The 17,799-nt window shown below is 39.5% G+C and overlaps 1 protein-coding gene across 1 annotated transcript in view; it reads right to left on the reverse strand.

Annotated features, from left to right (window-relative positions):
* The window catches only part of LOC117514278 (sodium/potassium-transporting ATPase subunit alpha-1-like), a 348,030-nt gene that overhangs the window by 37,848 nt on the left and 292,383 nt on the right, over positions 1-17,799 (reverse strand). Inside the window, 3 exon segments of the mRNA XM_034174660.1 lie at positions 2,225-2,342; positions 4,060-4,194; positions 5,860-5,973. Coding sequence (XP_034030551.1) covers positions 2,225-2,342; positions 4,060-4,194; positions 5,860-5,973 — 367 coding nt within the window.

Here is a 17,799-nt window from a genome sequence, read left to right on the forward strand (position 1 = left end):
AAAGGGCTACGTCTGTCTGTCCGTCTGTCTGTCCGGGATAAACTCCCAAACTATAACATGTAGCCCTAAAAACTATATATTCTGAATCCTCATAATATGGGGAACAAACTGGTACCATTTTTTAAAAGTTGAACTGAAAATTACCCCCAAAAAAGCCGGCTGTGGGTATGACCAGGCAGATTCAAACTTCCAGCCCTGTATATGTGTTGGCCATCTCTGTTTATTTAATCCCTTTCTACAGCACACTCAGCAAAACAACAACATGCTTAGGCTGAGGCTGTGGGTATGACCAGGCAGATTCAAATTTCCAGCCTGCATATGTGTTGGCCATCTCTGTTTATTTAATCCCTTTCTTCAGCTACTTTATGTTCTCAACTGTTAAGCACCCGACTGTCCTGTACAACCCAGTTTGCCTTCCTGTCTGAATACATTCATTTTATGTTTGTAAAATCTCAATGTAGAAACAGTGAAATACACCACTACCTTAATTATAATTCATTGATATTTACATTTACTGTTACCTACCTTTTGTGTGTAATTTTGTTATAAATTTTATTGCAAAACAAAGTCTGCATGAAGGACTTCAAATGTGTTTGTCTTTTAACCAAGTATTTCCACTTAGTTTGGGGAGTCCACCTCTTATAGTTCTGCTGGACAAACTTTAGCCCATTTTCTATTATATTTATAAGACATCAGCATTACAAAAACAAATGTTGGGCAATTGTTTTGATTAAAATGACTGGCATTTGGCTTATGTCTAAAACAGGTTAACCCGGGCAGCGCCGGGTACCCCAGCTCGTATATATATACCCCAGCTATATATATAAACACACAGTATTGGGGAGGGTACCAAGATACCCAAGAACTTCAGAAAAATGTACATTTTTGTTCATCAGTGGTACAACATCAAAATGTGACATTCTTACTGCAACAAAAACAAAATTAGTTTTCTTTGTCGGTCTTCTCAGATTTGAGAACGACTGACCTACACACAGATATGTCTCAAGTAACAATCCTTCAGCCACCTTTTGTTTTTCATAAACTTACCCCTTGCCCCATTTAACCAAATTATTACAAACTGCAACATTTCCTATCAAATGTAATGCCAACATACTGTACAGCTAAAATCACAAGGTTTGATCTTGTGATTTACGTGACAGTTTTTAAGTCATCTTGACTACTTTTTGTGGTTTCACTTTTTTGTTTGTATTTTAACCGGAATGTGGTGTCTGTTATTGTATTTTAGATCACCACAGCACTTATTCCTTGTTGAATCTTTGGTTGCTGACAAGTATCTTTTATTCCCTGTAGGTATTTTTTTCTAAATTATTTTTCAGTTTTTGTTTTGCAATCACCTTCAATGTTTGTATTTTATCCATCACTTGTCTTACGTTAAACACTCACCTTGCTATGGTGTTTTTACTTTGAATAGTTTGACAGTAAAGCATGATTTTTCTAAGAACTGCACAAACAGTCCAGTCATATTGAGACTTGACCTGCTACTAATTGCAAAATAAATAAATACAGTTTCTTGCATTTCTAACAACACTACAGGTGAATTTGGATAGTATTTCAGTCCTCCTTTTGATGACAGATACAAGATTTCCAGTTGCTTGACTGGTTCCTTTGATGTTCATACCTAATTAACATGAATTAACATATTTTGGGCCATTCTACCCCTTCTATTGTTCTCTGTTTTTAATATGCTATTCCTGGAGCCTTAAATTGAATAACTTGACTGGACTAAAACATTGGGGTGAGCTTTTCAGAACCAAAAACGCAAAACAACTTCAGAAGTGATCGACAGCTACTGCTATTCCTTCCTTCTCAAATTATTATGCAAATTTCTGATAAATTAAATACATTTAAATGGGTTAATATGAACAGGGCCAGATTAATCAAATTACAAACATGGTTGTTAGTTGCAGCTCTAGTCATTACATTTTAATCTACTTCAGAGGCTGGTGGTATGACAGACTTTACACAGCTAGATGAATTGATGACTGGTTACTTCAACGATTATTATAAATTTAGATTTGAATACATGTGGATTGATCTGTATCAGCAATAATCAGGAAAGATTTCAAGGTAGAGGTGTACGTTGCTGATTTTTGTAATTCTAAGAGCAACCACCTGTAGGTAACCATGTCCCTCTAAAAAATAATAGTGGTAATATTTATAAAATAAAAAATGCATCTTGTATGATTTATGCAGTTCAGAATACCTTCAACACAGTTGGTAGAAAAGAAAGCAATGTTCCTGGTCTCCAGTGGGTTCTCATTGGAGAAGTCTGGTGTACGAGTCTGAGGCTCAGACTCACCAGTCAGAGAAGAATTATCCACCTGAGAAATGACAGTTACTGTGAGAACATGTCTGTATCTGCTTCAAAGGAGTCATGTTGAACACCTCTTCATTATGCTCATGCAGGACACCGAGTACTTAAAAAAAACAAAAAAAAAAAACACAAACAAACATACCTTTGTAGCTAAAAAAAATACCCCAGACATTGTGATGAAACAACCAGTAACCTCCTGTGCCAAAAACTGTACTAACTGTACTTACACACCATCTAAAAATTCTGTACTCAGCTATTTTTGATGAGTCAAATTTCCATATTATTTAATTTGTATGTTAGCAGCATTAATACTAGTCACTAGGTAACAATAGTTAGGTATTATTTGCTATACTGCTAGTGCTAAGGTAAGTGACACAAAATGTCAATTGGAGGTTTGGAAACACACATCCAAGCCCTCCATTATTAAAGCCACTCTGCAGAAATATGCATTAATTACTTGCCCAAACCCAGGGCAAAGATTTAAAAGGCCTAGCCAATTTGTTACCTCAGACAGGTCGACATTGTCAGGCTTCATTTGTCTCATCCAGGTTACGCCATACTTGCCTATGCTACATCTGCTTACCCATTTATGGTTTGGCATAGTTAGGCAGAGTCAGGCACTGCAAAATGGCGACATCCAAAACTAACCGAGTTGAGCTCCAAACCATCTCTTTCTAAAGCATATGGGTGATATAATGGGGGTTTGTCGGTTATATATACAGTTAATGGATGACACGCTGAAGAGTGTTCCCCCCCCCCCCCCACACCCACCCACCACCGCACAGATCATGTGGCTGTGTTCAGAATAGTCATAGTCATGTCTCACAGAACAAGCAGGACAGTGGATATGGAATTCCCTGACATATGTGACAGAAGTGTAAAGCTTTTTCAGGTCTAAACTTTGGTCATGGGGAGGTAGTTCTGACAAGCATAGTCAAAGAACGGTGGGATGTCCACTATGTTTAACAAGAAACATCATCCATATCTAGCTACAAAAGGTACATAAAACTGGCTGTGCACAAGAGGGAAAACCTCACAAGTGAGCAAGAAGGCTGTCATGAAGTTACACTCTCGAGCAGAGAAACACTGCTTCTCTTCCACTATTAATCCTCTCGGCCTGTAGTTAAAATGAGCAACTGAGGGGCAGATGGCAGATTTGGGTCAAATAGTACTCCGTGTCCATAATGGAACACCAGCGAAATATTGCACAGACAGGTTATAAGAACTAACAAAGAATGACGCAGAGGACAGAATAAATGGGTCAAACTTTGCTCTCGAGTGTTCGCCCTAATTTAGGACCAAAAGTGGGTCACAGAATTCTTTTTGTGCCCATAATATGGCTTCCAATCACATGACAATGCATAAGGACATTTATTTAAATTAAGGACAATTTCAAGCTTTACTTCAACTTCCCTATCATGTGGTCACAGAGCATATTTGGACTTTAAAAAGTTAGATATACAAATTGAGTTTGTGCACAGCAAGTTAGCAAAAGATTGAATCATAGGTTAAACCACAACTTTATGAAGCAAGACAAAAAGTGCAAGGGCCAGTTTCAGGACAGCCTTTGTAATAATTAATTGCCACCTCCTCCTCTTCCCACCAACTGGTTGTGATTTGCTTTTTTATACAATAAAGAAGCAGCTTTCAGGGTGTTTTTCTTTGGTTGGTTGGTTTTTGGAAGCTGGGGGGTGGGAATAACAACATCATTGTTGAGAACCCACCTTGCAGCCGTGAGCAGAAATAATTCGTAGATCAGCAGGGATCCTGTCTCCTCCTTTCACCTCCACCAAATCACCAACTACCACCTCCTCAGCATTGATGCTTTTCTTCTCACCATCGCGAACCACAAGGGCTTGCTGCGAGTGACCAGGCAAACATACAAGATGAAAAGATAAAGTGACATTGAAGGTGGTTCATGTACTACAATTTCTGTTTTGTGACAAAGTACTTATTGTGAGTAAAGCCCTGTTCTCATGTTCATGGATATGTATCCCAGAAGGACATGAACTATAACCATGGAAAACCGGCTGTGAAGATCACAACTGCTCACAAATCTGATCTACCATGAGGTGTGTTGACCTAACACACTCGGCTTGCATCATATAATTGTAACACACTGGGCTTGCAAAAACAATTGTCGAGAGCCAGTAGAATAACCCTGAGGATTCTGGAATATGACATATACAATATGTTTATCAGCCTGATGGAAATGCAATGGATTACACAAGTATGGCAAAGGTAACAACATAAACAGAAGAGGGAAGTCCTATATACAGTAGGTGCTGAGGCCCATTGGTGGCAGTTCTAATCTCTGGATTCCATAGCATGAAACGGATGAAAGTCTCCAACTCCCCCTAGGTGGGATACCAGTCCGATGCAGGTTACGTCCCTAACCGAGGCCAGAACCCATTTACAGCTAGGCGGGCATACTATTCAGTACTTTAACGTTTCCCATAATCCCACTGGCAGCCCCCTGAGCTTCCCAGAATGCACCACGGTGCCAGCAGAGCGCTGCCATCTCACAGTGCATGTTAACAATGGCAAAGCGAGGATGTGGATGACACCGATTCAGCAAGTTCATGAGCGATTATGATGAGGAGGTGTAGCACCTGTGATAAACTTCTGCTGTGCCCCGATGTTGTCTTATTGTCCATACGTCATGATGTGTGTTTACACTGAGCGCTGAGCTCCTAACACGGAACTCTGTTAACACAACCTCTCGCATAAGTCACGGACCGCTAGACGGCTTAAGATTCACAACTGCAAAACAGTGAATGTACATTAAGTGTAATGGCCAAGGACACAGACAGGTAGCATGAACAGGATTGGAACTATATATTATATAGTTCTACTATAGTATACAGTATAGTAATATATAGTATACTATAACTATATATTATATCTATATATTAAAAAAAAAATCACATACTGAAAATTTAGCCAGGGTTGAAATAAGACTACAGTATGCAAGAACAGAATATCCCAGCTCACCACAGACTCCCTTCTAGACCCTCTAAGACAGAGATCTTCAACTCATTCAAGAAAGGGCTGAGAGGGTGCAGGTTCTCTTTGCAACCACCCACTCCACCAGGTGATTTCACTAATTAACATCACTTTTAGCAGATGGAATCAATTCATTAGTGAGATCACCTGATGGAGTGGGTGGTTGCAAAGAAAACCTGCACCCTCTCAGCCTTTTCTGGAATAGGTTGAAGACCTCTACTCTAAGATTTTCAAAGACAAAAATTTCAAACAGTGAAGTCCCAGGATGCATCCAGGAAACTGTAAGGGGACTCAATAGTTTGAAACCATGAAATATATAAAAAGCTTTGAAGCTACTTCGACATTTTTAACCCAACAGTTTTAGTTTCAGTATCATGCACAACATCTCGGGTGACCATTCATGTGGAATCAGAGAGGTTTGTGAGCTGATCTATTAGGCTATCTTACTGACCATTTTAACAGGTTTGCCAGTTTCTGCAGTGATGACAGCGAAATCCCTTTCAAAATAAGAGCAATACCTGAGGGACCAGATTCTTGAAAGAGTCCATGATCTTGGAGCTCTTGGCCTCTTGGTAGTAAGAGAAACAACCAGTGATGATGACGACAGCAGACAGCACAACACCCAGGTACAGCTGTGAATATCGAAATGTGACAATATATATTCATGATATAAAGATTGATTTGTGGTAGCAAACTCTAAACAACTCCAAATCAAAAAGGGACTAAATGGAAAATGTACATTTAAACAAGCAGTAATCCTTACATTTACTTTGACTGCTATTTTATTGCACACAGTATAAATCCAAGATATTTCATGTGGTCAACTTCATTTCATTTGTAATACAACCCCTGGCAAAAAATTATGGAATCACCGGCCTCGGAGGATGTTCATTCTGTTGTTTAATTTTGTAGAAAAAAGCAGATCACAGACATGACACAAAACTAAAGTCATTTCAAATGGCAACTTTCTGGCTTTAAGAAACACTATAAGAAATCAAGAAAAAAAGATTGTGGCAGTCAGTAACGGTTACTTTTTTAGACCAAGCAGAGGAAAAAAATATGGACTCACTCAATTCTGAGGAATAAATTATGGAATCACCCTGTAAATTTCCATCCCCAAAACTAACACCTGCATCAAATCACATCTGCTCATTGACATTAACCCTATGTCATGAAATTGACCCTATGTGTCTTTTTGCAAGGAATGTTTTCACAGTTTTTGCTCTATGGCAAGATGCATTATCTTCTTGAAAAATGATTTCATCATCCTTAAACATCAGAAAAGTGTCCAAAATATCAACGTAAACTTGTGCATTTATTGATGATATAATGACAGCCATCTCCCCAGTGCCTTTACATGACATGCAGCCCCATATCATCAATGACTGTGGAAATTTACATGTTGTCTTCAGGCAGTCATCTTTATAAATCTCATTGGAACGGCACCAAACAAAAGTTCCAGCATCATCACCTTGCCCAATGCAGATTCGAGATTCATCACTGAATATGACTTTCATCCAGTCATCCACAGTCCACGATTGCTTTTCTTTATCCCATTGTAACCTTGTTTTTTTCTGTTTAGGTGTTACTGATGGCTTTCGTTTAGCTTTTCTGTATGTAAATCCCATTTCCTTTAGGCGGTTTCTTACAGTTCGGTCACAGACGTTGACTCCAGTTTCCTCCCATTCGTTCCTCATTTGTTTTGTTGTGCATTTTTGATTTTTGAGACATATTGCTTTAAGTTTTCTGTCTTGACGCTTTGATGTCTTCCTTGGTCTACCAGTATGTTTGCCTTTAACAACCTTCCCATGTTGTTTGTATTTGGTCCAGAGTTTAGACACAGCTGACTGTGAACAACCAACATCTTTTGCAACATTGCGTGATGATTTACCCTCTTTTAAGAGTTTGATAATCCTCTCCTTTGTTTCAACTGACATCTCTCGTGTTGGAGCCATGATTCATGTCAGTCCACTTGGTGCAACAGCTCTCCAAGGTGTGATCACTCCTTTTTAGATGCAGACTAACAAGCAGATGTGATTTGATGCAGGTGTTAGTTTTGGGGATGAAAATTTACAGGGTGATTCCATAATTTATTCCTCAGAATTGAGTGAGTCCATATTTTTTTCCTCTGCTTGGTCTAAAAAAGTAACCGTTACTGACTGCCACAATCTTTTTTCTTGATTTCTTTCTTTCTTTTTCTTTCTTTCTTTCTTGCCATTTGAAATGACTTTAGTTTTGTGTCATGTCTGTGATCTTTTTTCTACAAAATTAAACAACTGAATGAACATCCTCCGAGGCCGGTGATTCCATAATTTTTGCCAGGGGTTGTATGTACATCCATTCCTGTCTTTCAGGCCTGCAACACATTCCAAAAAATTTGGGATGAGCATAATTTAGGGCTTGTAATAAGGCTTAAAATATATAATAATAATTCAAATAGGTGATGTTAACAGGAGACGAATTATGATTTGGTCCAGAAGCAATATCTACAAGAATCTTTGAAGAACAAAGATGAGCAGAGGCTCTCCAGTTTGTCAACAATGCATGAGAAAACTGTTGAAATGTTTGAAAACAATGTTCCTCAAAGAAATATTGGAAAGGATTGGCATATTGCTCCCTCGGCATTGCATAATATCATTAAATGATGCAAGGAATCTGGAGAAATTTCAATAAGTAAGACTAAGCTGAACACGCATGACCTCCGATCCCTTAGATAGCATTGAATAAAGAGCCATCATTCATCAATAGCTGATATAACCACATGGGCAAGGGATTACTTCGGAAAACCTTTGTGATGCATTAAAATATGAAGTTACATTCAGAAATGCACTTGAGAAATTACTGTGCAAAAAAAGAAGCCTTAAGGTAACTTTGTCCAGAAGTGGCATTACCTGCTCTGGGCTCAGAGGTGCAGTATCTAAACTGGACTAGCACACACTGAAAAAACCTGTATTGTGGTCAGAAGAATCATTCCAAATTTTTTTTTTTTTTTTCCTGGAAGAAGTTTATGCAAAGTGATCCAGATCATACATGAAAAGGACTAGCCAGGGTGTGCCATGGTATGGAGTTGTATCAGTGCCCTTGGTAAAGATAATTTAATTTATACCTCTGTGATAGCATATTAATGTAGAAAGGTATACAGATTATAGAGCATATGCGGCCTTCAAGATGACACTTTTTCCAGGGATGTCAATGCATTTTTCAACTAGACCACATTCTACATATATTATAAAAGCATGTCTGCAGAACTGGCAAGTATGGTTACTGGGCTGACCTGCTTTCAGCCATGAACTGTTTGCAACAGAGAACGTGTGGAAAATTTTAAACAGAAAAATGCAATGGTGATAACGCCGTAGTATTACACACTTTAAGATGTGTTTACAGGAGGAATGGGACAAAAATAACACTTCAAACATTTCATAGCTTGCCATCACTCACTCACTTATCTTCAACAGCTTACTCCAATTAAGGGGTGTGGAGCCTATTCCAGCAGTCATTGGGCACCAGGCGGGGTACACCCTGGACAGGATGCCAGTCTGTCGCAGGGCCACATGCAGACAGACAAACGAACACATTCACATCCACACGCACACCTCCAGACAATTTAAAGCTTCCAGTCCATCTAACCTGCACATTTTTGGATGTGGGAGGAAGCCAGAGCACCTGGAGGGAACCCACACAAGCACAGGGAAAACATGCAAACACCACACAGAACCCATGATCTTGTAGCTGTGAGGCAAGAGTGCTAACCACTAATCCACCATGCTGCCCCAGCTTGGTATTCTTAATGCCAACATGTATTTTAAGTCTTGTGAGAATGAATGGCAACATCCTAAAGTAATAAATACTTTACCGCTCCAACATTTTTAGGAATGTGTTGCATGCCTTAAAATGCCTTATTTTTTCCCTCTTTTTTTGCACTTTTCTTCTTGTTCTAACTCTTTCTGGCGTGTTCTGAATCATCTGAAAACATTTCATATTGTTACGTGGTCAACCATTACAGTAATCAATTTTAGAGCAGACACACAAAAGTCTGAATCATTGTTTCAGTATGTACTCCAGTGGACTAGTACTTGGCAGTGGTGGAAAACCCTAGTTCAGTGAGTAAAGGCCCCACCACATATTTGTTCTCGCCATCCAGTTAAGCAACTAGTTCTAATTTGTTCAACTCTTCAGGAAGGTAGATGAGCTAACCAGTGAAATCACCCTTTTTCCATGCACAAGGGACTTTTACTCAATGAAGCCTGGGTTTTCTGCCTCTGGTCGCTGCAATGTCATATTCGCCATCTCTCTAATATGCAGATCAAAAGCAAATGATGGATCAAAAGTTACCAAGATTTTTTCACCTTTTCAGTGTAGTGACTCTCAAAGCCAACTTGGAATAATATTAAATATCACCTTTGTCTAGCAGGATCAATAATAATCTCAAAATTCTCAGAGTTCAAAGTAGGCAATTAGAAGACAGTGAGGTTATGACTCTAACCAAACATGCCTCCAGTCTCCATATTTGAGCTACGTCGCCATAAGAAGGCATATACATTTGGAGGACTGTAGCACAATTGTGAGAGTCAATACATTTTAAACATATCATATGATCGAGAGGTGCAGCACAAAGGGAGAATTGTAGAAGGCCTAGGCGAGAGCCCCCATACTTTACTGTGGAAAATTCAAACAATCAGGAATCAAGCTCTCACCTGTTTAACAGTGGTTACCCTAGTATGAGTAGAGGAGCTCAGTGAACTCACTTGATGAAGGAAACTGTATGAATTAAAAACCTCCACTCTACACACACTGACAAAATTGCAGTTAGTTTAAGGGTCTTTCTTACATTATCATTTGCAGGTTCATCTTCCATGGCAGCCTGGATACCATATGCCAGGAAACAGAGAAGGGCACCCGTCCACAGAAGCATGGAGAAACCACCAAACATCTGAACAAAAACTCAACATGAGTGAAAACATGAAATGGCAAATAATGTCAGTACCAATGGTGACAGTATCTGTGGCAGTCATGACCCATAGAGACTCCCGCGGTAGCTTATATGTCCATCTCTATAAAAACACAACTACACAAGACTGAACAATCTACAACTTTGGTGTACATTTGTCTGATTATTCATTTTATGCTGATTTTAGTGGATAACTACATGGCCATTAAGTATTTTAGCTGTCGCCTGGCAAAGCAGTAGCTACATTTATGTGGACACAATAATCAGAATGATTGAGATGAAATTCTACATGTCCTTTTCTTGTTGAGCTCAAAAGACGCATGTTGACACCAACCCATGACAGTCTGTGCAACTTATTTGGGCTTACCTGTTTGCAAAACTTGACCCACTCGGGAGTGGTGGGAGGAGGAGTGAGGGCATTGGGCCCGTCACGGGCCAGAATCTCAGCTGCTTTTGTGCTGCTCAAACCCTGAAATATGGCAAAGATTTAAAAAAAAAAAAAAAGAGTCAAATCAATGATTGCCACAAGCTCTATGATGTGGCCACTTATTCATATCTGACATGATGGTAGCAGGACAAGGCTTTCAAATTTCAGTCATGCTTTAATAATGTTGCGGTTTGCCAACTCATTGATACATATTTAAGTTCACAAGGGACTGTAGTTGCAACCAGTTACCTAGCAACATGTCATGTAAAAAAAACCCCAGCCATTTCTTTCATTAGCAGGTCGGAGAAAAATACAGAAGACAAAGGAGCAAAAAATGTTTTAAAAAGAATGAAGGAATCATGCCATATCAAGACAGAAGGGCTTCTGGAACAAATGCATTATTCACAAAGCATGCACGCACGCACGCGCACACACAGACTGGAGACTCAGATCAACTATTCTCTTTGATCCTTCCAGCATGACCTGGAGCACATTTGCATGAGAGGAAGAAGTGGAGTCTGTGTTTATGTGTGAGTGAAGATGTGGCGGACCAGTACAGTGTTCTGCAACAATAAAACACTGTACATTTCAAACATACTAGAATAGAGCCACATACAGAATCTGAGGCTGTTATGCGATTCACATAAATTTTGACAGTAGACTGTGACATGTATCATCATACTGTACATAAATATATGGAGAGTGAAAGTTTTTAAAATTTTGCCATTGTACACCACCACAAAAAAATTCAAAATTAAGGAATAAAGATGATAGGTGCTTCACAGTGCAGATTGATAATGACCTAAAACACTGTTGACTCAAGAGCTTCAAAAAGCAAATAAATGCCGGCCCAGCGTACAGGCAGTATAGGCAATTGCTAAGGGCGGCGTCCATCCGGGGGGCGCCACAAATGAGGGGAAAAAATGAAAGTCAGGTTTCACTATCCTTATTGTAAAACTAGTTAATTAGGGAATAACCCTGTTGTGTCTGATGATGTGCGGACGTTCAAGCTGGTTATACGGTCAAACGCGGAGCCAGTAAAAAGGAGTTGTACGACGACGCGTTAGCGGGCATTTGCGACCATATAACGGCATGAACATCCGCAAATCAGACACAAGGGGGTTATTCCCATTCTAATTCAATTCCATGGTTTGCACATTTTATTTTATTATTAGCACATTTTAGCACACAAGGCTTACTGTCAAGCCAAGGCAGCGTCGCTCCAACAGTGGTCAGCGTGTGGAGTAATCCATCAAACGTGAAAACCCATCAAATCGAAACATGAAATGGTAAATCTGTATCAGAATCCACATCAATACATTCGTATGGTAGTTTAAATTAACCAATTTTGGCGACGGTACCGGTACATGACTTTCTCTTACTCTCAGCTAACAGCGCTAACAGCTAGCAGCGCAGATAGCCAGTGTCCTATCAAATTGTGCATCTTGTTGCATAAATTGGTAGTTCTGCGTCCCGACAATATTGCACATGTGCGGTTGCGCTGAGGACAGGAATGACATTCGACAGGAATGACATAACGTCAGAACATTGGTCAGGGCACAGAGTAATACATCCAAATGTGAAATGGTCGAATATTTTGCCAGTTATCCCGATATTATATGGTCTGAAATCTCACACACTCTTAACCAAAAAATGTAATTGGATTAGAATACTATTTATCTTTTAATAAAAAATAAATATAAGCCCTTACTGATTTAAATTGCATAGCAAAGCCTATTAAATAATAATGATGATAATAGTTTCCTTGTTGCCCCTTCTAAACTGTCTGATGAAGCCTTCCAGGTCATTACGTCATTACATCATTGCAGCATAAGAAAAATGTAAAACAGCCCAAACTGTCTGGTGTCGACACCATAGCCGGCTGTGGTTTATTAATTCATATTTTTGGAGAGTAAAATATTTCCTTAGGTTTGGACGGTAAAATTTCTCTGTGGCGTATTTCCTCAGTAATCGTGAATTAAGTGGACCTACAGACAGCTGCTAAAAGTGCCAACACCGGTAGCACACAATATTAAATGAGTATCACTCTGCATCAATATTGCAACAAGGACGTCTTAGATAATCAGTTAAGGTGTTTCACCGCACAACAAGCTGTATTATTCCAGGTATTTGTAATAAAATACTCCAAACAGACACAAAAGTGAGTGGCTCTGTTTCAGTGGGAGACTATGAGAAGGAGTTTTTTTTCTTTTGAGTTTATTGGCAGTTTGCAAACCAGCATGGTGTATTACCGCCACCAACTGTTTGGGTGTGGCGCATTAATTAAATCTGACATATGCTATATTAATATGGAAATGTGGAGATAAGGGAAGAGAGGAAAAAAGTGGGGGAAATTACACTGTACAATATTCTCTTGAATTACCCTGTTCCCTTCACATATGCCAATACATGCCTCTAAGCAGGTGGTGTAACTGTAGAAAAAGAAAGTAATCCCTGAAGTATTAAACTGTTCTGTCCTAGTGTTCCGACATCGTCTAATAACTGCCCAGTCTCACGCTTTTTATTTGTGCTCCCGTCACAAAATAAGTCACAAAGAAAAGAAGAGGAGGAAAAATGGCACCAATACAGTAAAAATAATGTGATGAATTATTTTTTTCCATTGCATTGCAGCAGGTAGCTAGTAGTGTTAACGTGCCTTCATGCATGGTTTGCCAATTCCTAAGACATTTCAGGGTGAGGTTCACCCAGACTGATCTAGCCACTGGGGTGGGAACAGTTGGTAGAGGCTTTGTGTGGAGTTTCTCAGCATCATTTTGGCATGCATCAATCATCAATGTCAGTGGCTGTTTACATTTTTATTGAAATGTCATGTGGCTAAGCAAAGCTAAAGTGTTCCCTGCTTGTAATAGCTAAAATATGCTATAACATAGGTATAAGTTTATTTATTTGTGTCGCAGTTCATGTTGTCTGTGTTTATAGTTTCACTCTTTACGCACATCATTAACCCCCACAAATCCACCGGGTGTCAGTGCCTCCATGTGGTAGTGTATATATATATTGCAAAAAAGGCACCTAACAGTGTCACATAGTCCTCTTTGCAGATGCTCTTTTGAGGTATCTAAATCCTGTTGCCTCCACCTGTCTGAGTGTGAATGGGGGAGGGAGCATTAAAAATCTTGCCTAGGGCCCCTAATTGGTTACGGCCAGCACTGCCCCGACTTCAATCCAATAGAATAGCTTTTAACTTATTGAAGACAAAACTGAAAGCAGAAAGGCTCTCAAACAATCAGCAACTGTGGGAGACTACAGTAAATGCTTGGCAAAGCATCTCAAGGGAGGAAGCTCAGCATTTATTGATGTTGATGACTAGATGAGTTCAATTACACCTGAAGGTTCAAGGATTTTCATCCAAGTTTTAACAATAATCTTTATATTTCTAATTGTATTTCTATTACCTTTAGCCTCTAAAAATGGAGGGATTGTGTAAAAATGACTGTAGTTTCTTAATGGTTAATACAATTGTCTTGTTAAACCATTTGAATTAAAGATGAAAGTTTATACTTCAGTCACATTTTGATTACATTCTTTCAACTCCATTGTAGTGTTTACAGAGGCAATATTACAGAAATTGTGTGACTGTCCAAATACCTATGTTACAAACTGTATTGTAAGTGGTCATTACTTTCAGTAGTATCTTTTTGGTTTTTCAAGGGGGAACGGGGCACAACAACTGGTTATGGGTTAGATCTGGGATAGCCAATTCATCTATCCATTCAAAATATTTTCCTTCAGTTCAATATCTAGTAATCTGACAATTACTTTCTCAAACAATGGGTATATTAATCCACTAGAGTTCAATAATATTTTCTCGATTTTACCACTCCCCTTTTACAGGAGATTTCTTTTAATATAATTCCCATGTATTGCCTAGCAAAATGTTCAGAACAATCTCTGCTTTCAGGATAAATGACATATTTTTCTAGAACACTGCATAAAGAAATAATTTATTAAATTATATATCATTATACTAATTTACTGAAAATACATCTTTATTTATGCGAATAAACTCTTTTGGTGCCACTAATGGGTTTAACAAAGTCTCTGGGTCACAAAAGTAATGTAATATTTGGAGTAAATTGTATATCAGTGTATAATAAATGTCCAAAATGAAAATCTGTAATTTTGCTTATCATATACCTATAAAAGATACATCAACATGATTGGATAAAACACTAAAGAATAAATAGCAATACACCCTTTTCGCGGATGGGTAATATTTTACATACCACCCGAGTAATCAGCCAATCCGGGCAGCAGAGCGGTCACTATTAATAATTTCTTACGTGTCCAACCTCGTAGGTTGATCGTTAAAATAAAATTTGTTAGTTCTAAAAGCCATCATAATTATTTATAGGAAAACGTTCTATTTTTTTTTTTCTATTAAGGTTTGAACTTTGAGTGTTTACACAGGAGAGAAAAGTGAGAAAATGTTAATGCCTGTTTGAGAAAAGTGTATAAAGTGTGTAGTGAGGGGCTTTACAGCCTTAAAACATCTATAATAATTGCGACCACTGTATATGATAAAATTGTTATCAAGTTGTTCACCAATGAATATGGCTTTTTACACCCTTCAGAAAACCATACAACATTTATCATTTATAGGTATATGATAAAATCGTTATCACGTTGTTTTACCAATGAATATGGCTTTTTACACCCTTCAGAAAACCATACAACATTTATCATTTATAGGTATATGATAAAATCATCAAGTTGTTTGACCAATGAATATGGCTTTTTACACCCTTCAGAAAACCATACACCCAAAGGCCTCAGGGTGTATGGTTTTCTTCAGGGTGTATAATGCCATATTCATTGGTGAACAACTTGATAACTGATAATATCACGTGAAAATGCTGTCACTGTATATTACCAAATTTTTGAATGATTTAGATAAAATTACATTAAAGACCGCACACAACATATCAAGCTTCATTTATTCCACTTACACTACTTTTTACACCAATTTTTCTTGTTGGAGCCACCCACATTCACTGTACATATCCATTACTGATATTCACTTGTACACAAGAAATAACTAATGCAGAAGGATTTACTCTCATTTTGGAATAGATTAATGTACAGTCACATTTGTCAAAGACACAAATTCAGATGTGTTCTGACACAAACAGCTGGTGCTCCATGCTGTGCATGTCTGGAGGGAATGTTCCCATAATGCTCATTTTAAAGGGCTAAAGGATTTTCATCTTTCTCAATACAATACAGAGCTCCAGATTGCAAGCAAAATGGCACATTTTGCCAACATTTCTTTTTCCCAAAGAGAATACTTTTTACATCTGCTCATGCTTCAACAACCTGCAAACGTGCTACCCTTTTTTTCTTTACCTGCCCCATGTGAGTCTGGGAGAGATTAGTCAAGACAGGGGTAGATTTTTATGGTGCCCCTCTTAAAAACTGTGATGAATGTAAAATGGAAGTGGAGTTTCCATACTCACATGGGAGACAGGGCATGTAGAGTCCACCAGTATAGGATAGATTCTGTGAAGAGTAGTGCACTGAGCTTTTAACACTATCACACTACCTGCATCTCTCTGTAGCATGTTTGGCATTGGTCAGAAATTTCTACTCAAAATTCTGATATTGTTTCATGACAAAACTTCATTCCAATGATGCTGTCCGAGAACCATCATCTTATCGTGGTGGAGAGGTCTGTGTGCCGCTCTGAACATGACAGCTGTGTTGTCTGGAGCCTTTATGCTCCTGGTAGGGTCTCCTATGGTAAAATGGTCTCAAACAACTCTGCAGTGGCAAGGCTCTGGGGATCGATAAGATCTGTCCAGAAATGCTGAACGCTCTGGGTGTAGAAGGACGGTCATGGATAAGACATCTCTTCAACATTGTGTTGAGGTCTGTGACAGTGCCTAAGGAGTGCTAAATGGGGTGGTGGTCCCCATATTTAAAAAAGGGGAACAGAGAGTGTGTGCCAATTACAGGGGCATCACACTACTCAGCCTCCCTGGAAAAGTCTACTTCAGGGTGCTGGAAACGAGGGTTCAGCCAATAGTCAAACCTCTGATTGAAGAGGAACAATATGGGTTCTGTCCTGGTCGTGGAACAACTGACCAGCTCTTCACTCTCAAAAGGATCATGGAGGGAGCCTGGGGGTATGCCCATCCAGTCTACATGTGTTTTGTGGACTTGGAGGTGTATGATCAGGTACCCCAGGAGATACTATGGGAGGTGCTGCGGGAGTATACAGTGAGGGGGTCCCTTCTCAGGGCCATCCAATCCCTGTACTCACAAAGCGAGAGCTGTGTTCGGGTGCTCGGCAGTAAGTCGGACTCGTTTCCATTGGAAACTGGCCTCCACCAGGGCTCCACCTTGTCACCAATCCTGTTTGTGATATTCATGAACAGGATATTGAGGCGTAGTTGGGGGAGGAGGGTTTCCAGTTTGGTGGGCTCAGAGTCTCATCACTGCTTTTTGCAGTCGATGTGATCCTGTTGGGTTCATCAGCCTGTCACCTACAACACTCACTGGGTCAGTTTGCAGCAGAGTATGAAGTGGCTGTGATGAGGATCAGCACCTCTGAATCTGAGGCCATGGTTCTCAGCAGGAAACTGAGATTGCCTACTCCAGGTAGGGAATGTGGTCTTGCCCCAAGTGAAAGAGTTCAAGTACCTCAGGGTCTTATTTACGAGTGAGGGGCCAACGGAGCATGAGACTGGCCAGAGAATCAGCACAGCGGGGGCGGTATTGCATTCACTCTACCGTACTGTTGTGATGAAAAGGGAGCTGAACCAAAAGGTGAAGCTCTCGATCTACAGGTCAGTCTTCGTTTCTACTCTCACCTATGGTCATAAGGGCTGGGTCATGACCAAAAGAACTAGATCGTGGGTACAAGTGCCCGAAATGAGTTTCCTCTGGAGGGTAGCTGGTGTCTCCCTTAGAGATAGGGTGAGAAGCTCAGTCATCCGTGGGGTGCTCAGAGTAGAGCCACTGCTCCTTCGCGTTGAAAGGAGCCAGCTGAGGTGGCTCGGGAATCTTGTAAGGATACCCCCTGGGCACCTCCCTAGGGATGTGTTTCAGGCATGTCCATCT

Source organism: Thalassophryne amazonica, chromosome 1, assembly GCF_902500255.1.
Source record: "Thalassophryne amazonica chromosome 1, fThaAma1.1, whole genome shotgun sequence".
Taxonomy (NCBI): domain Eukaryota; kingdom Metazoa; phylum Chordata; class Actinopteri; order Batrachoidiformes; family Batrachoididae; genus Thalassophryne; species Thalassophryne amazonica.